The following is a 25586-nucleotide window of genomic DNA, read 5'->3' as shown; positions in this document are numbered from 1 at the left end:
TGCTACATAGTATCCAAACTTCCTCCCACAGGACAGACTAGTAAATCTGCTTATAAAATCCTAAACTGGTTCTGGGAGGAGACACACAGCTGGTTGTGGTGGCGGCTTTTGGGAGGGGAACAGGGAGGGGCAGGATCATAGATTGCAGGAGACACTTCACTCTAGTTTATACTCCTGTAGTTGTTGAAATTGTCTTTACCCGGTGTGTGAATTACCTACGCAAACATAAAATGAATAAATAAAATTCTACAACATAAAGGATTGAAAGAGCTTTCTAAATTGCAGAGTGGGCGGAGTTTTAAATATGCATTCACAATTATTCTAGCAGGAATAGAACACACAATGAAATGCATTGTAAATTTTATTAATACTACACAAAAATATCCATGTTATATATCAAACACAAACAAAACAAAACGCCCACTCACGTCTTTAGTAGGTATTCGAGTCTGCTAGGTCCACCCCATCCCTGCCTTGGCTCTTGACTTGTTTTGATGACAAAATTCATCTTCAGTAGTAGTAGTAGTAGTAGTAATACCATTAAGTGTTCGCTTTGTGGTAGGCATGACTTTATTGAATGAAATCTCACGACCTCTCCATTTTCCAGATGAGGAAACTGAGGGCTCCCAGACCACATTCTAGGTCACGACAGGCTCCGCGAGGCAGCTAAGGCTGCTATGGGTTCATGACGCCCCCTGGAGGCCGCCCGGGGAACGTGGCAAAGAACCTAAAAATGAATATTTGAATTTCGGTTGTAAGGGTGCGCAACGAGGGAGGCCATCCGGGGTCTGCGGGCTCCTCACCTTGCTCTGTTTGCCGGGAGAGGTCTGAGAGGGGACAGGACCCTGTCTAGGAGGTGAAGACACAGACCTAATCTGTGTTTTGAGGGGAAAGATACCCCTCTACCTTGGGGGGATCAGAGAGGCACGGTCCCACAGCCTCCGTACTTAGGGTTTTCAGCGACAGACGAGGTCCTACACGTAAACAAACACACAAAACCACTTTATCGAAAACCGAAAAACCACCGAGGAGGGTCCGGGAAGCTAGATGGAGCGGGAGCGGAGCGTGGAGGGCTTGACCGACACTAAAAGCGTAACAGGTATTGGTCATATTCTCTTAGTGCCCGCCCCAGGACCGCCCAGCCATAGGCGGGCCATTTTTCCAGACTTAACGCTCATTGGCTAAACGAGGAGCGAACCTTTTCCGGCGGGGAGGTTTCATTGCCTGGATTCCTGCACAGGCCCTTTGGGGGCGGGACCCAGAAAAAAGAAAAGCGTAGGGCCTACGGAAGGGGCGCGGCTTCTCGATGTAAGGTCACGTGTTTCCAGGCGTTGCAGGGGGGTCCTTTAGGCCAGGCGTGAAATTGGAACCTGGGGGTTAGTTTTGGGGCGAAGATAGAGGCACGCTGGGCCAGGCTCCGCCTACGTCGCTCTTGCATACTCAGCTTTCCAGCGCCGATCCGAGCGGGGTGCATGGTGTCGCCGGCGTGATGTCATCGCTAGGCGCCGCGCGCCGCCAGAAGGAGCCTTGACCTCGCGTTGGGGGCTGCGCGACAATGCTGCAGCTACTACGGGCTGGGGCTCGAGCCTGGGCTCGGCCCGCGGGCTGCCGGGTGAGGCAGGGGACTGGAGACGGGCCGGAGGACAAAGGTTGGAGGTTCCGGGGATCGTTTCTCATACTCGTCCCCCGTTTACAGGGCTTGAACGCGCTGGCGGAAGAGGCAGCACCCCAGGCGGCGAAGCCAGAGTCGGTAGCTAGCGCGGGTGAGGTTGCCAGGGTCGCTCTAGGAGGGGCGGCAACCGAGAGTCCCGACGCTCGGCCCTGACCCGTGACCTCCCCATCGCTTCAGGTCCGCAGGCGCCCGTGCTGCGCAGGTGCGAGCTCCCGGTACCCGCGTCCCGGCGTCCGGTGCAGGCCTGGGTGGAGTCCCTGCGGGGCTACGAGCAGGAGCGCGTGGGTCTGGCCGAGCTGCACCCCGAAGTTTTCTCCACAGCGCCCAGGTGGGTGGGAGTGAAACGGTGAACTGAGTTCCAGAGGGAGAAGGAGCGGGGCTTGAGCCTCAGCGTCTTCACGTGCCAAAAGGGGACGATGGTTTTCCCTGCCAAAGAGTTAGGTGAGGTTGAGGTCTAAGAGTTAACGTCCTGGAAGTTAAGGTCGCAGAATTCTGGAGCCCGAGTGACTGAGTTCAAATCCTGCCTTCCCTCTTGTGTTCCAGTGTCCCCATTCTGTCAGACCTGAAGAGGTTTCTGTGATGATGAAATGAGTTAATTCTGGCACCTAATAAGTCATGTAGATGTGTTGACTATGGTCGCTGTTACTGAATTTTGCAAAAATAAGCACTAACAATGGTTATGCCCTGGCATAGTCTCTTTGCATTTTGGTTAAGTAGGTCCTTAGAGCAATCCTAGGATAGGGTTCAGTTACTCTTGCTTTGTGGACAGAGAAACTGAGCACAGACAGGGTAAGAAATTTGCCCAAGCTCACACAGCTTGGAAGCTTTAGAACTGGGATCTCAGCCTTATGTGGGCCAGCTCCTTGGGCTGGTTTATCGCTTGCCAAGGTGTATGTTGCCCCTCAGTTGCTTCCTATTGGGCACGTAATAAGTGCTGTTAGTTTATTATTGTTACTGATATTGGTATGGTTTGCCCCTTGCTTTTAGAGTCCCAATCTAGTAGAGAGTGACGAAAGAAATTAAAAACAACATATTTCGTGTATTCTGTAAATACTTACAAAGCATCTGCTACGTGCCGCATTCCATTCTGGGTGTTGGGATTTCAGGGAGTGAGCACCAAGGTTGCTGATGTTGCTTACACTGCAGAACGGGGCTCCGCGAACCTCTTCTCGAAAGGGCCAGATAGTAAACATTTTAGGCTTTGTAGGCTCTCCTGTTGCCATGACAACGACTCCTCTCTGCTGATGTAGTACAAAGTGGCAATAGGCAGTTTGTAAGCAAAAGCACATATTTACAGAAACAGGCAGTAGGCCAGATTTGGCCTACTAGCCATAGTAGCTTGCCAAGCCCTGGCAAGCTTCCCCAGCGGTCATGTTCAATGTAGCCCCATAATATGAGTCATGTGTGTAATTTACATTTTGCTGTTAGCCACATTTAAAAAAAAAAGGGGGGGGGGGAGAAACAATCTATTTAATTTAACCTGGTATATCTAAAACAGTGTATTTCAACATGAGGCCCTGGCCATGTTTCAGGGGGTCGGTAGCCACAGTGACCAGTGTGCAGGGCTAGAGAGGCAAATCAGTCCCTAAAGAAGGTCACAAGAAGTAAGTTGTAACAATAGGAAAAGAGTAAGGTATTGTGAGGAGGAGGAAGAGGTGGCTCTCTTCTTAGCAAGGAGGCTCCTCTCGGAGATGTCTGGGCTGAGACTTACTGGCTAAGGGGGAACCAGCCAGAGGAAGAGCGTTTCAGGCAGAGGGAGCAGTGAGCACAAGGCATGGAGGCTGGACCCCATTTCACAGAATGGAAATGGAGTTGGCCTGGAGGTGGTGTGAGATGGGGCAGAGAGGGGCGGGGGCAGATTGCACAGGGCCCTGGAGTTGGATGGTAGGAGCCCCTGTTTTTGTCTGGAGAGGTGGGGGAGGGCTTTAACTGGAGGTGGGCCTTTCACGGGCTCTTCTTTCTCCGTAGGTTGGATATCTTGCACCAGGTTGCCATCTGGCAGAGGAACTTTAAGAGAATTGTGAGTGGCCGAATGGGGTGAGGTTGGCAGAAGGAGGCAGAGGAAGCTCCTCAGTTTGTCTTCTCTGGACTGCTAGGCTCTTCTGAACCATTCACTCACTGATAGGTGACTTGCCAGGTGTTTTCTGAACACCCACCGTGCATTAGGCTTTGTGCTAGCGGACAAGACAGACAAGATCCCTGCCCTGATGAAGCTTATAGTCTCGTCAGAGAGGTGAACATGAATCAAGTAGGCAAGCTTGTAAATATATGACAAGGGAGGTTGTCCCGGAGAAAAAGAGACATTTAACCTCAGGTGTGTAGTAGGTGCTAACTAGGTAAAGGGGGCAGTGGCGCTAGGGAAGAGGTAGTGGGAACAGTATGTGCAAAGGTCCTGCGGCAGAGACAACAGGGAGCCTGGTGTGGCCACAGAGGTCAGCAGGAGCAGTGGTGAGTAGTTTGGATTAGTTTTTTTTGCCAAGTACATTGAAGAAGCCAGTATCAATCAGGGTCTCTCTGCTTTCTATCTGCTTATCTCAGAAGTCCAGTGAGTCCTTTCCCTACCCACACCCTCCCTGGTTCCCCATAGTCCTAGGAATGAAGTCTTTAGCTTAGCATGGAAGTCTCTCATCATCTCCCCACCCCATACCTCTCCCTGATTTTTCTCTAGCCTCTCCACACGTTTCCCCACACCACACCTTCCTTTTAGTGGGCCACCACATTAAAATCATTCAAAAACTGCAGAGTGACTACCATGTGCCAGGCAGCAGAGCCCCTTCCTTTCTGAGGCTGACATTCTGGAGCGGATGAGGGAACTGTCGATTTCTTCATCGTCTCTCTCCCCAAGTGCTGTGTGCTTGTCCCGATGGAGCCCTAATCTCTGTCCCTCCTGTTGTAGGGCTCCCCAATGGCGAACCCCCACTGCCCAGCTCACTGTTTTGTTCCCAGGTCTGGGCCCTTTCAGCCATGACAGTGTCTGCCCCGGGAACCTGACCATCCACCTCCTCCCTTTGCACCCGCAGAGCTATGCCAAGACCAAGACTAGGGCCGAGGTGCGGGGCGGAGGCCGGAAGCCTTGGCCGCAGAAAGGCAGTGGGCGTTCTAGGCAAGGCAGCATCCGCTCCCCGATCTGGCGAGGAGGTGAGCGGGCAGGGAGGGAGGGACCCTGGGGGTGTCTTCACACCCATCTGGTGGGATAGCTTGTCGGTCCCATTCCTTTCATCTAGGCAGGGGCAGTAGGACTCTGGCCCTCAGACCTCATTGCCTGTGTGCGGGTCAGAGATCAGAGAGTCGTCCATTTTCCCAGCCCCCACCAGCTCTGGCCTTAGCCTCTCTCACCAGACTATGGCCACAGCTCCCTTTGGCCCTGACTACTGTCTTACCTCTCCTGGGCCACCCTTCACACAGCACCCAGAGTGCTTTTCCTAAGCCTCCCGGTGGCTCTTGCAGCCTTTTTGGTAAGTCTGAGCTCCTTTCCTTGGCATTCCAGGCAGTGGTGCCTGCAGACCACCCCCACCCCCCACTGCCCTTGTTCCTCCACATTCTCCCTGACTGGACAGCTGATGTCAGGGTCCTCTCCCATTTGCCTGGCCAACTCTTCTCATGTGTTTGGGCTGTGCCTCTTCCAGAAAGCTTTTCCTGACCTCCTTTGGATCCCCCACCCCCAACAACTCCTGGTGCCACCCAAAGGAGCCCTGATGTCCTATATAGTTGAACCTCTGTCTGAAGGTGAATGACATGAGGCCGGGGATCCTGCCCATCTTCTTCCCTGATGCACCCCCCCACCCCCCCCAGGGCCCAGCAGAGGGAGGACGCACAGGTAGATGGGCCTCACTTAAGGTTTGACACTGAGGAAATCGAGGCCCAGTGTGATAAAGTCACCTGTCCCAGTCAACGCTGGATCCAGTGTCTCCTCTCTGTCCCTCCCCGAGGCCCTGTCCCCTTTGCTGATTCAGTTTGCCTCCTGGCAGCCTCCCTACACCAGCCACTGTGAGAAATTTCTGTACTCTACACCCAGCTGGGGTCCTCACCTGTCCACACGTCTCTGTCCCTGCAGGAGGCATTGCCCACGGCCCCCGGGGCCCCACGAGCTACTACTACATGCTGCCCATGAAGGTGCGGGTGCAGGGCCTCAAGGTGGCGCTCACTGTCAAGCTGGCCCAGGTACGGGCCTGATCCCACCAGGAGCTGCTGGCCTGGTGAGGGGGGGGAGGCTGTGGGAGCTGGAGAGCTCAGGCAGCTTCTGGGGGGCTGTCGGGGGCTCAACCCGTCCATTCTTCCTACTAGGATGACTTGCACGTCGTAGACTCCCTGGAGCTGCCGACCTCCGACCCCCAGTACCTGACCGAGCTGGCCCGATACCGTCGCTGGGGGGACTCCGTGCTTCTTGTGGACTTGTGAGGGCGCGGGGCAGGGCAGGGGTGGGGGCGCTGGGTGCCATCCTCTGCGGGGTTCACCTCCTGACCTCTGTTTCAGAGCCTATGAGGACATGCCCCAGAATGTCGTGGCAGCCACCTCCAGCCTCAAGACCTTCAACCTGATCCCAGCTGTCGGTGAGCAGAGGGCCCCCATTCTCCCCGCCTCTAGGTTCCCAGCAGTGCGTGGGCCAGTTCAGATTCTGTACCTGCCACCTCCTCAGCCCAGCCCTTACCTTCCCCAGACAGAGCATCAGGAAAATGCCATCCTTGAAAAAGGCTCTGTCCAGGCTGGGGTCATAGTGCTGGGCATTGAGTGAGTGGACTGGCCACTTGCTGCCCTCATCTGGCTCCTCCCTCCGAGAGCCTGGGAGGTGGGATCCAGTCTGGCTTGGGCATGTCACACCCATCACCACACTGACTCTTCCCTAGAGCTCTTTCTCCGTCTCCTGATTGCATGACCGACTTCCTCCCGGACAATTGCCCCTGGGGGTCTCACCTTGGCTCCTTGAACTCCTTGCTTCCTGTGGCTCAGACCCCAGACCATGCTCTCACCCTCCACTCATCTCTTAGCTCACTCTGTCGGGTCTGACTTTAAACATATCGGGCATTCCACTTCTTACCCCCAGTACCCCCATCTCCCTCCTGGCCCTGGCTCCTGCTCTCGCCTGCAGCCTGGTCTCCCCACCACAGCCACCAGAGGGCGCCCGTGAGCACCCGGGCCTCGCCCCTCCCTCCCTCTGCTGTTTCCCACTCCCTTCTGGGTCAAGGTCCAAGTTCATCCTGAGGCCCACAGGATCCTCCACAGCCTGCCCCATCCTCTCCCTGCACTCCTCGCCTCCCCCACTTGTCCCGCTCGCTGGCTCACTGCAGCCACAGGCCTCCCGCCGTACATTCATGCCTCTGCTCCCGCTGGAGAGGGTGGCAAGGATCACAGCCCCGTCGCAGAGCAGAGCCAGGCACGCAGGAGGCTCTCGATCAGAAGCTGAGCTAAGGACCGTCCCTTGCCCAGGGTCTTGCCATCAGTGAGCAGCTGAGCCAGGGCCCGAGCCTAGCCTGCAAGATCTGTGAGCCCGTGTCGGACCACAAGGGGCAATACTGGGAAGGCTTGCTTCCTCGAGGAGGACATGGGCGCCCAGAGGTGGTAGGCAGCCCAGCCTGGACCGCATCTCCGCTCCCACACACCCAGGTCTGAACGTGTACAGCATGCTCAAGCACCAGACCCTGGTCCTGACCCTGCAGACCGTCGCCTTCCTGGAGGAGAAGCTGCTCTGGCACGACTCACGCTACACGCCTCTCTACCCCTTCCGCCTGCCCTACCGTGACTTCCCCTGAGCCCTGGTCCTCTGCCCTTGGGGGACCCTCAGCCGCCCTCTTCCTGGACCCCTTCGTGCCGGGTGCTTGCCCTGAGCCAGGCCGAACCCCCAGTAGGCCTGGGAGCCTCGTGCCCACCCTGTGAGAGCAGGGCCGCACCGCCCGAATCCCTTCATCCCCGTGCAGCCGTGTGCAGAGTGGCCGAGCGCGTGTCACCACCAGAGAGGGGCCGCTCGGCACATGAGCCCCACCGGCCTCTGGCCCCAATTTTCTCTTTCATTTTTAACATTGACTCTGGTTTTTTTTTTTTTTGTTTTTTAATCAGAAACAGAACGGCTCATTGCCATTTTGTAAATACTTCCACTTGGCAAGTCTGGCTCTTTCCTCAGTGCTAGGTGCTGCTAGGTACCTCTCTTCAAGGGGCAACCTCAGGGCTGTTTAGCGATGACCCACCGTCTGCTTCCCCAGGAGGAGTCAGGTTCCAGGACTGTGCAGGGGAGTCATGCCACCGCTGTCCCTAGGAACCTGCTCCTGCTGCCTCCCTGCTGCTCAGGGCTGCCCCCGAGAATTCACATCCCCGATGGGGCTCGTGCTGCCTTTGGTCATGATCCTGCAGGCCAAGCAGGGGGGGTGATTCTACAAAAAGGAAGCATAAACCTGAAGCTTTTATCATGATTTCCCACAAGCAGCATTTGAATCCCTGTGCTCAGTAAATGAGCAAATAAACACACTATTTAAACACTGAACTAGCATCCTAATTGTGGAGTCTGCTGATATCTGCTCCCCAAGCTAATTTTCTTGTAATAGTCCTAACACAGACTACCATGTGGTCAGTTTCCTTAAAGTCAGCCAGAACGGACATCTGTGCGTCTGTCTAGCCAAGGTGGGGGGGGGGGGCAGGGACCACCCATGGGCTAGGCAGCCCCTCACCAAAAAACATCTCTGGAATGCGTCTCTGGGGAGTGCCTTCAGAGCTCGCAGCACATTCTTTGAAAATCCTCATGGATAAAAACTTTGATCCTTAAAGCACCAGACTTGACAAAGTAAAAAAGCCATTTGGAGCCTGTGTAAGAATGGGTACAGAGGGCGGGTGGGAAATGTCCCTTGGGCTGAAGCCAAACTGGTCCCTACCTCTCCCTGTGCCTCTCACTGGCCACGTGGGGATGTGCGGCTTGGAGTAAGACCCAGCTGTGCCGACAGCACCCAGACCAGTCTAGGTCATCGTAGCTAGAAGGCAGGCTGCTTAGTCGTCCACCTCACGGCGGTCAGGAAACAGCAAGGCCAACTCGCCCCCCCAACCCCACCTCCCGCCACGGACTTTCCAGAGATGTGTTGGAACCTGTTCAACCATACCGGAAACCTACAGCCAGACCAAGGGTGAAAAAAGGCATTAGAGAAAAATGATCTGGGTGGCTCAGTCGGTTAAGCATCCGACTCTTGGTGTCGGCTCAGGCGGATCTCAGAGCCATGGGATTGAGTCCTGTGTCGGCTCCACGCGGGGAGTCGGAAATTCTCTGTCCCTCCCCCCACTCAGGAGCATGTGCGGGCTCTCTCTCTCTCTCTCTCTCAAATAAATCAGACGGGGTGGGGGGGAGCGGATGCCTGGGACGCCAATTGTTGGCGTCTGCCTTTGGCTCAGGTCATGATCCCAGGGTCGTAGGATCGAGCCTCCCAACAGGTTCCCTGTTCTGTGGGAAGCCTGCTTCTCCCTCTCCCTCTCCCTGCTTGTGTTCCCTCTCGCTGTGTTTCTCTCTGGCAAATAAATAACCTTAAAAAAAGGAAAAAAAAGATGATCTGATACTAGAATGTGTTTTCAAATAATTGGGAGGCAGCGTGTGTGTTGGTCTCCTAGGGCTTGCCTGAACCAAGTACCACAGCCTGGGGGGCTGAAGTAACAGAAACATCCTGTCTCGCGGTCCAAGAAGCTGGAAATCGAAGATCACGCTGTCGGCCAGGGGGTTCCTTCTGAAGCTGCGAGTGAGACTCTCCGTCCCATCCCTCTTCCCCAGCTTCTGGTGGTTTGCTGGCGATCCTTGCTGTTACTGGGCTCATGGTCACCCCAAGGTCTGTCCTCGTCTTTGAATGGCAATGTCCCTGTGGATGTGCCTGTGTCCAGATTCCCCCTTTTTATAAGGACCCCGGTCATGTTGGGTTAGTGCCCTGCTTCCCCTGCCGCCACCCGGCCTCAATAACCAACCTCTTCTTACTCATTTGCAGGTCCTGGGGGTTAGTTAGCACTTTTATTTTTTTCTTGCAGGGTAAGGTGGGGTGGGGGTGGGGGGGGGAATTGATCCCATGAAGGGTGTAAGGGGAGAAATGGAACCAGATCAGCCGTGAGGACCAAGGAAGCTGGCATGTGCAGCTTTACCGCGTATCCTCTGCTGTTGTCTGTGTTGGAAATTCTCTATACGGAGCCTTTTTAAGAAGAAATGAGTGGAGACATTTCGTCGGGGGAGCTGTTGCTACCCTTAAGTCCTCCCACCCTCTGGGGACATGGACTGACCCAGACAGAATCCAGAGAGGGAGGGCACTTTGCAGTTACCCATTCCATGACCGGACACCCAGGACTCAGGCTGAATCTGGCTTAAGAAAGTGAAAGCAAAAGCTAGAGCTGGTACCCCACTCGGAGGGGGAAGGGCGAGAGGCAGGCAGCTCTGAAGGTGGGCCAGGGGTCTGCTTACTGGTTATTTACCCAAACCAAAGATGCTCCCACCCTAACCAAGGGATCTCTAGGAAAGAAAGCCTCAGAGCCCCTCCAAACACATACCCACCAAATCCCCGAAGGGTGCCACATTTATGTGCTTCTGGGCCGTCCAGAGCTCTCAGCCTGGGAGGAACTGCCCTGTCCCCTGTCTCCTCCTTCCTGCACCTGAGCAAGGAGGGCCCCCCAACCCAGGCTAGTGAGAGGGGGTGAGGCAGACAGAAAGAAGGTCACCAGCAGGGAGACCAGGCCCTTCTTCCTCACTGAGGCCTCCAGCCTAGCGAGGCCTGACCTGGGGCTCCCCTCCAACATCAAGTCAAGTTCAGAGACTTGAATACGATACTGAGTTGGGCCTGAGTCCTGGGCAGACTTCTCAGCCAGGAGTGGGGCGAGACTTCAGCACAGAGTCAAGGGGTGCAGGGAGAAGCAAAGTTCTGTTTTGACTGACTCGTAAACGGGAACTTCTGCCTTTACGCCCTAGGGTGGCTAGGATGAACTGTGATACCGGCATGAACCAGATCTGTGGGAACGCAGAGGAAGCCTGTGTTTCCACCGAGGAAGTTTAAGGGGGAGTTTCTCCACACTGGTTCCTCGTGAAACAGACAAATTGTGACGACCGCTAATTGCCCTTGCTCTTTGCTGGCCAATCATCGCGTCCAAACTAGATTAGTGACACCTCACATCAGCCTTCAAGGTCTGTGTTACCATCTCATTCTTCAGCTGAGGCCAGCAAGATACCCCCCGCAGTGGGGGGAAGTGGTTTGCTCAAGGTCACAGCTCACAGCAGGGGCTCTCAGCATCCTTGACACCTGCTGTCCGGCATGCCCGCCTCCCCCCACTCCCCAGCCCTCTGCTGGGCTTGTCTGCTGGGCAGGTCAGAAGGACAGTGAGATGGGACCTGAGGGGGAAGGGGACTAGGACAACATACCACCCACTAGGATGGCAATTATGGTAGTAATCATCAAACTAGAAAATTGGTATTGAAGAGGATGTGGAGAAATTGGAAGTCTTGCATCCTTGTATGTTGCTGGTGGGAATGTAAATGGTACAGCTGCTGTGGAAAACAGTCTCAGGGCGCCTGCGTGGCTCAGTCGGTTAAGCATCTGCCTTCGGCTCAGGTCGTGATCCCAGGGTCCTGGGATCGAGTTCCACATTGGGCTCCTTGCTTGGTGGAGAGCCTCCTTCTCCCTCTCCCTCTACCCGCTGCTCCCCCTGTTTGAGTGCTCTCGCTCTCTCTCTCTGTCAAATAAATAAATAAAATCTTAAAAAGAAAAGAAAAGAAAGAGAAAACAGTCTAGCAGTTTCTCCAAAACTCCACTTGGAATTACCATATGACCAGCAATTCTAACCATATTCCCAAAGGAATTGAAAAAAATGTTCATACCGATGCCTGCACATGAATGTACAAAGCAGCGTGGTTCCCCAGGGCCAAAAGGGAGAAAACCCCTAGATGTCCGTCGATTGATGGACGGATCAACAAAGTGTCATGTCTGCATGCAAGGCAATATTCTCCAGCTGTAACAAGAAATGAGGTACGCCCAGAACTGAAAACGGGGACCGCAGCAGACACTTGTAAGCCAGCGTTTGTGGCGGCCTGATTCACAACAGCCCGCGGTGGCAACAACTCGCATGACCCAGCTGTTGATGAATGGATGAACGAAACGGGATATATCGTTGCCGTGGACCACTGTTTGGCCAGAGAGAGGAAAAAGGGCCGTGGGATGCTACAACAGGGATGAACCTTTACGCGAGACATCCTGAACGTGACGCAGAGGGAAAGAAGCCGGACACAAGACGCCACAGAGTGTGTGATTCCGTTTTCGGGAAATGTCCAGAATAGCCAGACCCACAGAGACAGACAGTGGAGTAGGGGTTTCCAGGGGCTGAGGGAAGAGGGAATCGGGAGGCGCCAGGTTTTGGGGGAGGGTGAGGAAATAGCCCGGAATCGAATCGTGGTGATGGTGGTACAAGACTGCGAATATTCTAGAAAGTTGTTAAAGGGCAAACATGTAAACTTTACGGGGGCGCCTGGGTGGCTCAGTGGGTTAAGCCGTTGCCTTCAGTTCAGGTCATGATCTCAGGGTCCTGGGATCGAGCCCCGCGTTGGGCTCTCTGCTCAGCGGGGAGCCTGCTCCCCCCCCACCCCCCGCCGGCTGCCCCTGCTTGTGCTCTCTCTCTCTCTCTCTGACAAATAAATACATAAAATCTTTTAAAAATGTAAACTTTATATCATGTGAACTTGTCTCAATTAGACACATATATGTGAATGTAAACTGGCATAGTCACTTTGAAAACCAGGATTGTGGCTCCCCCCAAATTAAAATCAGTTACTACCATATGGCCCAGCAATTTTGCTTCTGCGTCAGTTGGAGGGGAACAGAGTCACTATCTTTTTTTTTTTTTTTAGATTTTATTTATTATTTATTTGACAGAGAGAAATCACAAGTAGGCAGAGAGGCAGGCAGAGAGAGAGGAGGAAGCAGGCTCCCTGCTGAGCAGAAAGCCCGATGTGGGGCTTGAACCCAGGACCTGGGATCATGACCTGAGCCGAAGGCAGCGGCTTAACCCACTGAGCCACCCAGGCGCCCCCAGAGTCACTATCTTGAAAAGGCCTCTACGCCCCCATGCTACTGCAGGATTTTTTTGCAATACTCAAGACAGGGAAAGAGCCTAACCGTCCATCGGTGGATGGATGGACATATACATACAGTGGAATGCTATTTGGCCATAAAGAAAAGGAAGGAAAGCGTGGGGCCCTGGCGTGGCTCAGTCGGTTAGGCATCCAACTCTTAATCTCAGCTCGGGTCTCAGTCTCACGCCCCATGTTGTAGGCGTGGAGGCTACTTTAAAAAAAAAAAGGACATTTTGCTATTTGCTACAATGTAGATGGACCTTGAGGTCATTATGCTAAGTGAAATAAATCAGACAGACAACGACAAATACTGTGTGATCTCACTCACATGTGGAATCTTAAAAAAACAACACCTGAATTTGTAGTTACAGAGAACAGACTGGTGCTTGCTAGAGGCAGGGGGTAGGGAAATGGGTAAAGGGGGTCAAAGGCGCAAACTTCCAGTTATAAGATAAATAGGTTCTGGGGATGTAATGGACAGCCTGGTGACTAAAAAATTTTTAAGGGGCGACTGTATGGCTCAGTCGGTTAAGCGTCTGTCTTCAGCTCAGGTCGCGATCCCACAGTCCTGGGATCGAGTCCCACAGCGGGCTCCCTGCTCCATGGGGAGCCTGCTTCTCCCTCTACCTCTGCTACTCTGCCTTTTTGTATTCTCTGTCAAATAAATAAATAAAATCTATTACAATTTTTAAATTAAAATATATATCTAGTAATAAAGTGTTGGGGAGCTGACAGTCCCAGAACAGCTTCCACCCAGCGAGGCACAGGACGGGCACAGAGTCTCCCCACCTCCAAGAGTTCCTCCATAAGACTGAACCTCAGTGACCCCAATGGATACCTCCATTAACACACCTTTACTGCCTGCCTTCCCGGACTCCCCCACCCCAGGTGTTTCTTGAGATCACCTTCCAGACAAACTGCCTGGACACCAAGTTTTGTTTCAAGGTTCACTTTTGGGGAGAGCTTACGCTCAAATAGCTGGCAGGTATGGGAGCCTGGATTCAAACCCCCAGCTACTCCTCATCCTGTTACAACCTTGGGGATGCGATGCTCTGAGAACCTTTTGTAGAAATGGTGGAAGGGAATTCTGGGCTAGAGGAACAGCATGGTCCGAATGCTCAGAGCCAAAAGCAGCTCGCGGAAGCTGCCAGGAAAGGCAGGGTAGCCATGCGAGAGCTTGGACTGAAGGGAGAAGCAGGCATGAAACCACAAAGTGGGTTGTGGCCACTTTGCCCTGTGTCCACGGCCTCTGGTCTGCAGTGGGGACATTTGTTGGCCTGCCTGAGACTGCCTGGCACCCTGAAGGAAGCCCTGCCCTTCCTGGAAGCTTCAGTGAAGGGCTGGGGAGACTCTGTTTTCCTTTTCCTCAAGGAAACACAAAGGGAGTGGAAGACCAAGAGTGGAGGCTCCTCTTGCCAACCTGTGCCCCGTTACCGCCCCATCTCCATCTCAGGAAATAGCTCCCCATCCTCCCAGGGGCTCGGGTCAGGACCAACAAGCCCTCCCTGACTCCATCTTGTCCTCGAGGCCCAGCAAGTGCAGTTGACCCTGCCACCGAAACGGAGGCCAAATCTGACCACGTTTCCAAATGCCACCGGCCAGTGCAGGCCCCATCATTACTCACCTGGACTAGAGGAGTCACCTCCTCTGGCTTCCTGGCTTCCAGACTGTCCTCCCTGCGCCCAGAGCATAGCTCCTGCAGTCTCAGGAGGGTGCCTGTAAACACCTGAGTCAGGGCTGTCTCTCCTCTGCTCAGAACCTTCCATGGTTCCCACTTCACTGGGAGGAAAGCCAAAGTCCCCTGCAGGCCAACAAGCATGCTCTGCACCATCTCCTCCCTGCCCTCCTTTCCTCCTCCCTTCCTTACTGCACTCCAGCCACCATGGCCTCCTGGCTGTCCCTACCACAGGGCCTTTGCACGTTCAGTACTCTGCCTGGTACACTCCTTCCCTGATATTGTCACCTCCCTCCTCACCTCCCGTGGTCTTTGCTCAAATGTCACCTTCTCAGTCTGTCTCAGAGTACTCTATTAAAAAGCTCATCAGGGGCACCTGGGTGGCTCAGTGGGTTAAGCCTCTGCCTTCGGCTCAGGTCATGATCTCAGGGTCCTGGGATCGAGCCCCTCATCGGGCTCTCTGCTCAGCAGGGAGCCTGCTTCTCCCCCCCTCTCTCTGCCTGCCTCTCTGCCTGCTTGTGATCTCTCTCTCTCTCTCTCCGTCAAATAAATAAATAAATCTTTAAAAAAAAAAAAGCTCATCAATCCCACATTGCCTATTCCCTCCTGTTTTATTTCTTCTCAGCACTAATCGCAAGTAACAGCCCATGTATTTTATTTTTGTTTGTCTGCCCCCCCCCCACTAAAACCACCTCTGCACAATGACGAAACTTTTGTCTTTTCTGATCACTGCTTTGTCGTTAGCACCCCTTGGAAGGATTCTTGGTATACAACAGGCGCTCAATAAATAGGGCACAGCAGGTCAGGAGATGGGAAAAAGATTGGCGCTTTTATGGCTGCAAGGAAGATTTGGGCCGCGCGGGGGAGCTCGCGGCCTGCGCACCGTGGACTAAGGTCAAGGGACCCAAGAAGAGCCCGAGAAAAATCCGCCCGGGGCACCTGGGTGGCTCAGTGGGTACAGCGTCTGGCTTCCGCTCGGGTCGTGATCTCAGGGTCGTGGAATCGAGACCCTCCTTGGGCTCCCCGCTCGGCGGGAAGTCTGCTTTCTCCCTTTCCTTCCCCTTGCTCGTGCTCTCGCTCTCAAAGAAATAAATGTAATCTTTATTGCTCTCAAATAAACAAACAAAATCTTTAGAGAAAAAGGAAAATCCACCGGAAAATACTCCCCCCCCCCGACCCCATCCCGTACGGGATTTTCCCAGGCCCTTCGAGGGGCAGCGCGTCCCCGTTACCACTCTGCACCTTTGTTAGGCGGTTCTGGCCGGGAATTCAGCACCCACCACACCCCGCGTAGAAAGATCCCCGTGGAAATTCCTTGGGAAGGATCGGGGCGGGGGAAGGGACGCGTTTCTTGCTGATGAGTGACTCGCAGGCCCATCCTCCGGAGGAAGGGCCCGAACGTCCCCGGGGCCCCCCTCCCTTCCCCTTCTGCTGAGCGACCTCCCTGGCCCCTCGGAGTTCTCCATGGCGACGTGGCGCGCGCCCCACAACAGGAAGCCTCGGGCGGCGCGGGCTGGCGCTGGGAGACTCCAGGGTCCCCACCGTCGTCGTGGTAGATGCCAAGTCTTGGGGTCACACTCGCGGGCCGAGGCCCTGGCGTGGGGGGCGTGCAGGCGGCCCAGAGACAACAGCCCTCCCCGCCCCGCCCTAATGGAATCAGCCGGTGCAAACATCTGCACGTACTCATCGAGCGCGCCCAGCGCTCAAGTTGCAGGAGCCGCGGAGCCCTTGAAATTTGACGGCCTCCTCTCCCCGCCCCACTTAGGGAGCTGTTTCTCCGCGGAACGGAAGGGTCCGAGCGCCCCCCTCCCTTCCAGGTTCGCTGCCTCAGTTTCCCCTGGGAACGGCAGCGGGGGACTCGGCGCGTCAGGACCACGCGGCTTCCTTCCCTTTTCTGGAAGCTGTGAAGATGTCCCCGCTGCGGAGGCCGAAAGGGGAAGCGAGGCCGCGGGGGTGGAAGCGCCCATCGGAGTGGGGGATGCAGGGCCCCGGACGTGATGACGTCGCCGGCCCTTACCCCCAGCTGTCGCGGACGCCAGAATGTGCCCGGGCCTGCTCCTGCCGCTTTTAGGGAAATCTGTCGGCTGGGCAGGGCCATGCTCCTTGGGGAGGGGCGCCCTTGATAGAGGACGCCCCGAAGGGATTCCTGGGCCCCCGTCCAAGCGAGGGACCCTCCACTCCGTTAAAGAGGCCCGCCTACGCTGAGACGTCACACTTGAGTCCGAATCCCCTCGCAGCTCGGAGCCTCGGTTTACCCCTCCGTGGAACGGACACAATAGCAGTCCCCACCGTCCAGGGCAATGGGCAGTATTCAGGAAAGCGTTTCGCGCAGCGTAAACGCTGAACCACGGTCACCCGAGCCCGGGACCCGACCCCCAGCGCCACGAGCGGCTCCCGGGGCCAGCCGGGCCGCTGCGGCCCTCGTTAATTCAACTCGGAAATTCCAGCGCTCATTAGGGGGGTCAACACGACTTGGGCTCGGTACCCTCTCGATCCGGAAATGCCGGAGCCCTCCTTCCGGAGGGGAAGGCGCGAGGTTTCCGGGAAAGCAGCCCCGCCCCTCTGTCCCCCCGTGCCCGGCCACTATAAGAGCTCCCGCGCGCTCGGGGAGCCCAGTCCGCGCCGCACGCCTCTGCGCTCCTGCCGCGCGCTCTCCGCCCTCCTCCCGCCCGCTATGGCTCCCGGCGTCGCCCGTCTCGCGCTGCCAGCGCTCCTCGCCCTGATCGGAGTTCTGCCCCCAGGTGAGTGACGGGTGGGGGCTGCCGTCGCGCCAAACTCCCGGAATCCAGGCTGCGCCCTGAATGCACCGGGAGGACCGACTCCCGGCCAGCTGGGGATAAAGCCCCAATCGTACTTAGGTAGCGCTTTATGGGAAGTTGGGGCTAGAGCCGAAGACAACAGCACTGGGTTCGAATTCAGACCTGCATGATCTCCATGGGTGGCCTCAAGCTACAGGTTGAGCCTCCCGGAGCCTCAGTTTCTCAGCTGTAAAATGGAGAACGCAAGAGCCGCCACTTCGAAATGGTTGTGTCCTGGCCCAAAGCCACGCCTGGCTCCAGGACCCGGTCAGACCATATGGGAATGGGTCCCCGCGCCAAGCTGAGTAGACTGGGGACCCCCCCCCCAACACACATGTACATTCTGTTCCTCATCCCCTACCTCTGGGGAAGTCCGGGACTGCTTCTGCTCTGGGGAATTCCAGGGCTGACTTGCCCAGGGCCCAGAGGCTGAGAGTGGTATGTCCCAGCACCCCTCCGCTAACTCCAGACCAGAGGGAGGGGAGAAGGGGACACCGTGGGTCACACATAGTGGTGGGTGCTGGGAAGTGCATTGGTGGGAAAGGGACAACTATGCTTACGAGGTCAATGAAGGGTTCTAGTCCAGACGCCGGTGTGGATTCTGTGGCTTTTTAGGTGAGCAACGTCACCTCTCCTAGCCTCGCCATTTCATTCCATGAAACGGGAACCATCCCATTACTCTAGGAGAAATTACAGAGCTGCTGTTTTCCCACACCTCCACCCCAGAGAGAGTAGACTGAAAACTGAAGCCAGGGATCTTTGGAGGAGAGAGAGAAGGGGTGGGCCCAGACAGACACTTTTTTCCGCTTCGGAGGTGTGGGGGCTCTGAGGAAGCTAACCGCTACAACCCGCCTTCTTCTCCCCTGCGCTGTGCTGTGAGCCCACTGCATTAGCAGGGACTGGGATGGCTATATTCACCCACCTTACAGATGGGGAAATTGAGGCCTGGAGAGGGGAGACCACTTGTCAGAGGGAGTAGGGAGCCAGCTTAATCAGAGCCTCTCCATTCCCAGAGGGCTAGTCCTCTCCACCTCACACGTTGGGAGGAAGAAGAACACTGACATCATGCCATCCTCTGCCAAAATCCTCCGTGGTTTCCCATTGCCCTTGGGATGAAGAACAAGACCTTGGCATGGCCTGCACCACCCACAGGATCTTCCCACCCTGCTTGCTCCCAGCTCTTCCCCCTCACTCGCTCTCCTCCAGCTACCCTGCCGCAGGGCCTTTGCACTTGTTCCTTTTCCCTGGAATTAATGTCTCTGTCCTCTGAATGGCCAGCCCCTTCTCATCATTCACACATCACCTGTTGCCAAGGAACTGTCCATTCTATCACCCTGTTTTGTTTCCGTCAAAGCTCGGATTAACATCAGTTATTAATTATCTTGTTTGTGAATTTTTCTGTCTCAAACACTGAAGGCAGAGTTTTGTCTCGTTCAAGGCGATGTCCCTGGCACCCAGCACGGGCTGGGTCCACGGTAATTGTGGTTGAACCCCGTTTGTAATGCCTGTCCCCTCCTCCGTCTCTTGTTCTAGGACTTGGAGGTGCCCAAATATCAGTGCACCCCCCAGAAGCCACCATACCCCGAGGAGGCACCATACAGGTGAACTGTAGTACTTCCTGTGACCAGACCCCCACGCTGGGCCTGGAGACTCAGTTGACGAAGAAGGAGGTGGCCCATGGGTCCCACTGGAAGGTCTTTGAACTGAGTGACGTACAAGAAGATAGCCATCCCATATGCTTTGTCAACTGTGGCTATCAGATGATGGCTCCAATGTCCCTTACCGTGTACTGTGAGTGGCTGGGCCCAGATGCCGGACTAGGTGGGCTGGGTGGGAGAGGTGGGTGCTTGGGGGTCCCCGCAGGCCAGGACAGCCCTGGCGGCTTGCTGATGGGGCCAGAGCTGACTCACTGAAGGGCTAGGGGGGCCCTCCTCGGAGAGCCTCATTGTCCTTTGAAACCCCTTCTTGAATTTTCTGGGGTGCCTTTAGTGCAGTACAGAGATTCGGTCAGTACCTTCAAATATTCTAGGCCTCTTTAAACATGTGACAGGTCCTAGATGCGACTCTTGAAAAGAAGAGGCAATTTCAAAGCAGCCCGGTGATGGCATTTATTACATATTGGCAACAGTCAATAGAATTGCTCAGAACCGTGCTGGCAAGACTTGGGAGCGGGGGAGCAGGCCATCCTGGGACATTGTTGACAGAGTGGGAGCATCAGGAGCACAGCCCTGAACCGGGGAAAGGGAGTGTCAGTTCTCTGAATGACACAGGCACATGTGCTTGGACAGAGAAATCCCACTGCTGGGAATCGGGCTTCCCTGGGGCTCCACCCACCAGGGGAACTGATCGGGGTGGGGCGCGGGATGGGCTTATTCCCTTGGCTTTGGAAGGGCAGACATGGGCAGGCATAGGGGGCTGGGGTGGGGTGGGGGGAATAGTCTACAGCTGTGCAAAAAAGAAAAAAACAGGGAGGAAGGGCATGTGTCCAGAAAGGAGGAATGAGCTCCCAAGTGTACTGTCAAGTTTAAGGGAAGGGTGGCATCCAACTTTGGTGTTAAGGAGCAGCGCGGCGGGGTGAGGGACGCCTGTGTTGTCACATGAAGGAGGCATGAAAGGAAATGCAAGAAGTGACCGTATTAGCTGTGAGGACAGAAGCTGGGGGAGGGCTGCTCTGGGAGAGGGCAGGGGGCGATGTGTCTCGTGCCTTGTTTTACTTTGGGCATTTTGCATCGTGAGAATTTCTGTTACCAGATGCCATAAAGAAATAAAACGCTACTCCAAACTAAACAAAACAAAAAGGAAGAAAGAAAAGGAAAAGAATGGGCCGACTGGTCTTGGATCAGCCAGCCTCGGGTTCCGGTCCCAGCACGGCCCTGCCAACTGGGCGATGGCGGGGGACATGGCTTGTCTCCCCGTGAGCTCTCCTTGCAGAGGTATAATGAGGCCGTGAGGCATAAAAGACCTTCCACCTTCATGGTGCGTGGCTGAAGGAAGCCTTCAGGACCATGTCTGAACAGATTCTAGCCAGGTGAGGGGAGTCCCCGAACATTCCCGGTGGCCTGTGAAACCCCCGGCAAACCTCCCCAAAGACTTCTGCATTTCAGCCTGATAGCTGAGAGCCCAGTGCTCCCAAGTCTGAGTCCCGGCTCTGTGACGTTTCTCTCTCTGTGCCTTCGGGCACCAGACTTTGCCTTCATTTCCAGCTCTGTGAAATGGAACAGAACCGGCACACAGTAGAAGGGTCCCCTAGAAGACATTCTGTCCAGTTCGGTCCTGCCCCACCCCCAGTGTAAAGCTGAGGCAGGATCCCTGGGTGGCTGAGATTTCTCTAGAAAGAATAAGGGTGTTAACTCCTATAGGAAGTGACCCCTAACTGGGCCTTGAAGGGTGAGTAGGAGTTCACAGACACTCAGGACAGAGGGAACAGCCTAGACAAGGGTTTGAGTGGGAAAACATGTGGATAGGGGCAGGGGCGTTAGGAGGGACTGAATACAGACAGAGCCGTGTGGCTAGAGCTGAGGTGGGCAGGGCCTCAAATGCCGGGTGGATGAGCTGGGACCTTCTCCTCAGAGTGATAGGGAGCCATAGCAGGTGTGTGAGCAGGCCAGGGTTCTAGATGACAGCAGGCTTATGGGAAGCCAGAGAGCAGCTGGGCATGGACCTCGTCCAGACCACATGTGTGGGCAGTGGCTGGGTACAGGAAGGGAGGGCAGACAAATATTTGAAGAGTGAAGTAACCAGGACTGGAGGTTGGGGCTCAGAGAGAGGGCCAAGCAACACAGACCTCCTCCCCCAGTCTCACCTGAAGGTCAAGGAGCTGGACTCAGAGATGTGAGTTCCATTTCGGAGCGGTGGGGGGGCTGAGGTTTTGAGGTTTACACCAGCTCTGCAAGTTCATGCTCACAGCAGGTGGAGGGGTTTCTTGCCCTTTTATTTCTTAAAACAGCTTTACTGCTATACGGTGTGAGGTACACACCGTCAAAGACACCCCTTTGAAGTGTACAATTCAACACCTTTTCACGTATTTATAGAGTCGTACAACCATCACCACAACCTAATTTTAGAACATCCCCATCACCCTAAAAAGAACCTTCCTGCCCCTGTTTAACAGTCATTCTCTCTACCTCTTAAATGGACTCATAAAAGTCTTACCTCTTGTCTGTCAAATTAAAAAAAAAAAATCTAAAAAAAAAAAAATCTTACCTCTGATAACCCATTTTATGGCTCAGGAAACTGAGGCTCAATTTCTACCCCTTTTCCAGAGGCAAAGCACTCGCATACAGCAGGTAGCAGTGAAGCCCCGAAGCTAGGTGTCAGCCCCTGAGACGTTAACAGACACTTCAGGGGCTCTTGGGACAGGTGTAGTGAACCGCAGTCCTTAAGACCCCTCCCTGGGAAGGCTGGGGGTCGCGTCTCAGGGCTGAGTCACTGCTGCTGTCAATTTTCATGAGCAGCCCGGGCTTGAAGTGCTTGAAGCGGAGACCCTGGCAACAAGCCCACCGTGTTGTGTTTTCGGGGGATGTTCAGAGTCTCGTTTTCAGCGTCTGCAGGTGGTTCTTGCATTTTGGAAACTTCTTTCCCTTAAAAGGGGGCTTCTGAAAGGCCTCGGGTCAGTGTGGGTGGCTCACCCTTATTCATTCTACGAATATAGAGAGCCCACTGTGAGCCGCATGGGTCAGGAGACAAAGCAAAGACCCCTGCCCTCCCGGCCTGACCTCCCGTGGTGGGGGAGGGGGTACACAGAGTAGAGACAAGTTGACTGAGTGGATGGATGTCACCTTCGGATGCCACACAGTGAGGGCTGCTTGGGAGAAAACTGAGGCCAAGAAGAGGAGAAGGGGGGGGGGGGCTTTTAAAAACAATCTCTACTGGACCGGGCAGCTTAAATTTCCTGGTGATAGATTTTGAGCTTCTTTTCCGCATTTCACTCTCAGATGCTGAAACTAAAGAATTGCTTTTGCCCGGTTCACAACCACCTGGGGATTTCCCACCGGTTTATCCTGAAGCTCTTAAAATTCCTGTCCCGGGTGGTTTGGGGAGTGTTTGTCAAGAGCGGAGAGTGGCGGGGCTCCTGGGACAGGTGCAGCCGGCGCCCCGGCGCCCCCTGCGGGCAGCTGTCCGGCTCACACACCACCACCCCCGCCCCCTTAACACCCAGGGTTCCCGGAGCGAGTGGAGCTGTTACCCCTGCCCCGCTGGCAGCCCGTGGGCGAAAACCTCACCCTGCGCTGCAAGGTGGCAGGCGGGGCGCCCCGGAGAAACCTCACCGTGGTGCTGCTCCGCGGGGAGGAGGAGCTGAGCCGGCAGCCGGCCGTCGGGGAGCCCGCCGAGGTCGCGGTCGTGGTGCTGGCGGGCAGAGAGGACCACCTCGCCAATTTCTCCTGCCGCACGGAATTGGACCTGAGGCCCGGAGGGCTGGGATTGTTCCAGAACAGCTCGGCCCCCAGGCAGCTCCAAACCTTTGGTGAGGCACTGGGGAGCCGCCAGAGAGGATGGGCTCAGGGCTTTGTTCCTGCTTGGGGAGCCAGGGGAGAGAGGCCTCTGGTCGGGGTGCTAAGGCTTCAGGAAAGAGCATGTTCTTGAGCATTGGGGTGGGGTGGTCTGGGATGGGGTGCCCCAGTTTAAGGACCTTCTGAAAAGGCTGTAATCCGGCTTGGGTTCTGGGACAGAAATTTCCGAGCCGCAAAGTCTCTGGGAACCAGAGAATGTCCCAGATGGGGGAATGAAAATGCCCCAGAAAGGGGTTTCAGGTTGCCAGTCGCCTCTCTGTTCACACCCACCCTCTCTCGCCAGTCCTGCCAGAGACCCAGCCACGCCTTGCTACCCCCACAATTGTGGAAGTGGGCACACAGTGGACTGTGAACTGCACTCTGGATGGGCTGTTCCCAGCTGCGGAGGCCAAAGTCATCCTGACGCTAGCAGAAAAGAAACTGGACTCTACATCCCAGTACAGCAAAGACTCTGTCTTGGCCATGGCCAATGTCAAGGCGAACTCACAAAAGGAGGGGATCCATCATCTGGCGTGTGTGGTGACCCTAGGAGGTCGAGACCAGAAGAGGGAGGAGAATGTGGTCCTCTACAGTAAGTCAGGATGGGGCGGGGCCTCCCAGGGGCCAGCCCAATGCTAGGGGGGCGGTGCTCACTGTGCGCCCACCCCCTCCCAGGCTTCCCCGCGCCTAACCTGACCCTAAGTGAGCCAGAGGTCTCAGAAGGGACTGTGGTGACTGTGGAGTGTGAGGCCCAGGCTGGAGCCACGGTGTTGCTGGAAGGCCTGTCATCCGAGTCTCCAGCACACAGAGCAGAAATCCGACTAAACGCCAGCGCCGCGGACCACGGACGCAGCTTCTCCTGCTCTGCTACCCTGATGGTGGCTGGACACCTGTTGTACAAGAACCAGATCCGGGAACTCCGAGTCCTGTGTGAGTGGGGCCACTGGCCAGTGACCCATAACCCCGAGGACCCAGCCCCTAAGATCCCATGAGCTCCTGCCCTCTGAGGGCACCCTCCAGCCCTCTCCCCAGATTCCTAGGTGGTGAGGGTGTCCCCCTGGTTCCTCACCCCTTCCTCATCTTGCTGTGTTTCTCCAGATGGTCCCCGACTAGACGAGAGGGATTGTCCGGGAAACTGGACATGGGAGGAAGGCTCCCAGCAGACCCTGCAGTGCCAAGCTTGGGGGAACCCAGTTCCTGAACTGAAATGTCACCGGAAGGGGGACAATGCTTTGCTGCCCATCGGGGACCTGAGACCCGTCAAGCGAGAGGTTGCGGGCACTTACCTTTGTGAGGCCCGGAGCCCCCGCGGGGTGACCAGGCGCGAAGTGGTCCTGAATGTGACCTGTGAGTGTGCTGGGGTTTGGAGCTGGGCAGGGCAGGGATAATGAGCCTGACTCAACCCTCATCAGCCCTGTGTCCTCCCCACAGACCACCAGAATAACATGGCCATCATCATCGTGGTGGCAGTTGCTGTCCTCTTGGGAACTGTGAGTGGAGCCGCTTACCTCTATAACCGTCAGCGAAAGATCCAGAAATACAAGCTACAGAAGGCCCAGGAGGCAGCTGCCATGAAGCTGAACACACCGGCCACACCGCCCTGAACCTGGGCCAGGAACCAGCCTCCCCCTCAGCCCCCCACACGGTGGCAGCAGTGCCACATTGAACAAGGGTGGTCACAAGCCATGCAGCTCCACCCACCTTCCCAGGATGCCTGAGGACAGGATAGAGGCCTCAGGATACAGGCAGGATTTGGGGTCCTGTCACGGGCACACTTAGGATCCCCAAGCCTCATGCCTGACCTGGAGCCACAGGACTGAGCCACAAGGAGGGGGCAGGACATGGGGCATGACTGAGGGATGTCAGGGTCTGACCTGTCTAGGGTGGGTGTGGTGGGACACTCAACATGGGACCCCCAACTGGGAAACAGTGAAACACCTCTATTGCGTGTACTGAGATGCTCTAGTCCTAAGAGAGCAGTAGCCTGCACAAACACAAACAGCATGGAAACACATACCCCCATACTTCCTCTGACAAATGCCAGCTCCAGACCTGCAGTCCATGGACTGTCCCCAACTTTTAATGATGACATATTTATTAATTTGTTCTTTTACCAGCTATTTATTGGGTGCCTTTTATGTGGGCTAGAATGGTAAAGAAGAGGAATGTGAGTTCCTGTCCTCAAGGAGCTCATTCAGGGTTGCCAGGTACGGGTGTGCTAGTTGTGTACTGCACAGGAGCACCTGGCCAAAAAGATCAAGTGGGGCTGGAATTTCCCATTCCATTGGCTAAGCTGCTTTCCTCCAGAAGGGGACTGACTATGGTGATACAGTTTAGTTGGTGCCATGCCTAGGGGCAACCCACTGAGCCCTCCCCCCATCTTTGACACTGACCTCTGTTAGCCCCCTCTCTGCCCATATGCATCTCTGCTAGTGCTCACAATGATACTGTGGCATGCCTAAACATGAACGCCCACACATTGGCAGCTAAAGCATGGAGTCCTATGAAACTATTCCCAACCCTTGTGTGTCCCCGCCTTGTCCTGTTTCCATCTCAGTGGGACCATGCAAGACCAGAGCACTCTGGCAGCCCCAGGTTCCTGAAGAGATGAGGACCCTGCAGGCAGTAGGGAGGAGAGGCCTGGGAAGATCCCCTCCCAGTTCCAGAAGCCTCTCTCTCATGCTAATTAAGCTTTTTTCATAAACACTTGCCTTGTGTGGGTTGAGGGGAGCTGTCCCATCCAGCTGAAGCCCTTTCCAGCCTGGTCCTCTCACTTCCCCCAAGAAAAAGCTGCCGGCTCAAGGCCCACCCCTCAGGCTCAAATCCAAATCTGGGGCTTGTTAGGACCTTGGGAGACTCAAATGAAAATTAAAGATACCTCTTCAGCAAAGTC

The 25586-nt window shown here is 55.3% G+C and overlaps 2 protein-coding genes across 4 annotated transcripts; both read left to right on the top strand.

Annotated features, from left to right (window-relative positions):
• Positions 1-1289: 1289 nt before the first annotated feature.
• Positions 1290-8144, top strand: MRPL4 (mitochondrial ribosomal protein L4). Of its 2 annotated transcripts, none has more exons than XM_047703070.1 (9): positions 1290-1612; positions 1697-1763; positions 1850-2000; positions 3641-3692; positions 4693-4810; positions 5727-5833; positions 5957-6066; positions 6146-6222; positions 7097-7245. In XM_047703070.1, exons 1-9 carry the CDS (start codon positions 1556-1558, stop codon positions 7111-7113), a joined length of 756 nt encoding a protein of 251 aa, XP_047559026.1. In that variant the 5' UTR covers positions 1290-1555; the 3' UTR covers positions 7114-7245. The 2 variants fall into 2 exon arrangements, with proteins under 2 accessions (XP_047559026.1, XP_047559016.1); XM_047703060.1 differs by lacking the exon at positions 7097-7245 and adding an exon at positions 7274-8144 and having other exon boundaries at positions 1295-1612.
• An 8825-nt stretch (positions 8145-16969) lies between these two features.
• Positions 16970-25583, top strand: ICAM1 (intercellular adhesion molecule 1). Of its 2 annotated transcripts, none has more exons than XM_047702973.1 (7): positions 16970-17147; positions 18738-18995; positions 22363-22668; positions 22998-23285; positions 23369-23623; positions 23792-24040; positions 24125-25583. In XM_047702973.1, exons 1-7 carry the CDS (start codon positions 17081-17083, stop codon positions 24295-24297), a joined length of 1596 nt encoding a protein of 531 aa, XP_047558929.1. In that variant the 5' UTR covers positions 16970-17080; the 3' UTR covers positions 24298-25583. The 2 variants fall into 2 exon arrangements, with proteins under 2 accessions (XP_047558929.1, XP_047558939.1); XM_047702983.1 differs by having other exon boundaries at positions 24106-24288.
• The last annotated feature ends 3 nt before the right edge of the window (positions 25584-25586 follow it).

Source organism: Lutra lutra, chromosome 1 (genome assembly GCF_902655055.1).
Source record: "Lutra lutra chromosome 1, mLutLut1.2, whole genome shotgun sequence".
Taxonomy (NCBI): Eukaryota; Metazoa; Chordata; class Mammalia; order Carnivora; family Mustelidae; genus Lutra; species Lutra lutra.
Note: the sequence above shows the minus strand (reverse complement) of the source record. Positions and strands in the feature narration are given on the sequence as shown.

Excerpts from the sequence above, each read along its gene's own strand:
- MRPL4 (XM_047703060.1), top strand. The coding sequence starts at position 1,556 with ATGCTGCAGCTACTACGGGCTGGGGCTCGAGCCTGGGCTCGGCCCGCG. Across the intron at positions 1,613-1,696 it reads CTCGGCCCGCGGGCTGCCGG|GGCTTGAACGCGCTGGCGGA; the intron begins GTGAGGCAGGGG and ends CCCCGTTTACAG. Across the intron at positions 2,001-3,640 it reads GTTTTCTCCACAGCGCCCAG|GTTGGATATCTTGCACCAGG; the intron begins GTGGGTGGGAGT and ends CTTTCTCCGTAG.
- ICAM1 (XM_047702973.1), top strand. The coding sequence starts at position 17,081 with ATGGCTCCCGGCGTCGCCCGTCTCGCGCTGCCAGCGCTCCTCGCCCTG. Across the intron at positions 22,669-22,997 it reads CAGGCAGCTCCAAACCTTTG|TCCTGCCAGAGACCCAGCCA; the intron begins GTGAGGCACTGG and ends CTCTCTCGCCAG. Across the intron at positions 23,624-23,791 it reads CCGGGAACTCCGAGTCCTGT|ATGGTCCCCGACTAGACGAG; the intron begins GTGAGTGGGGCC and ends GTGTTTCTCCAG.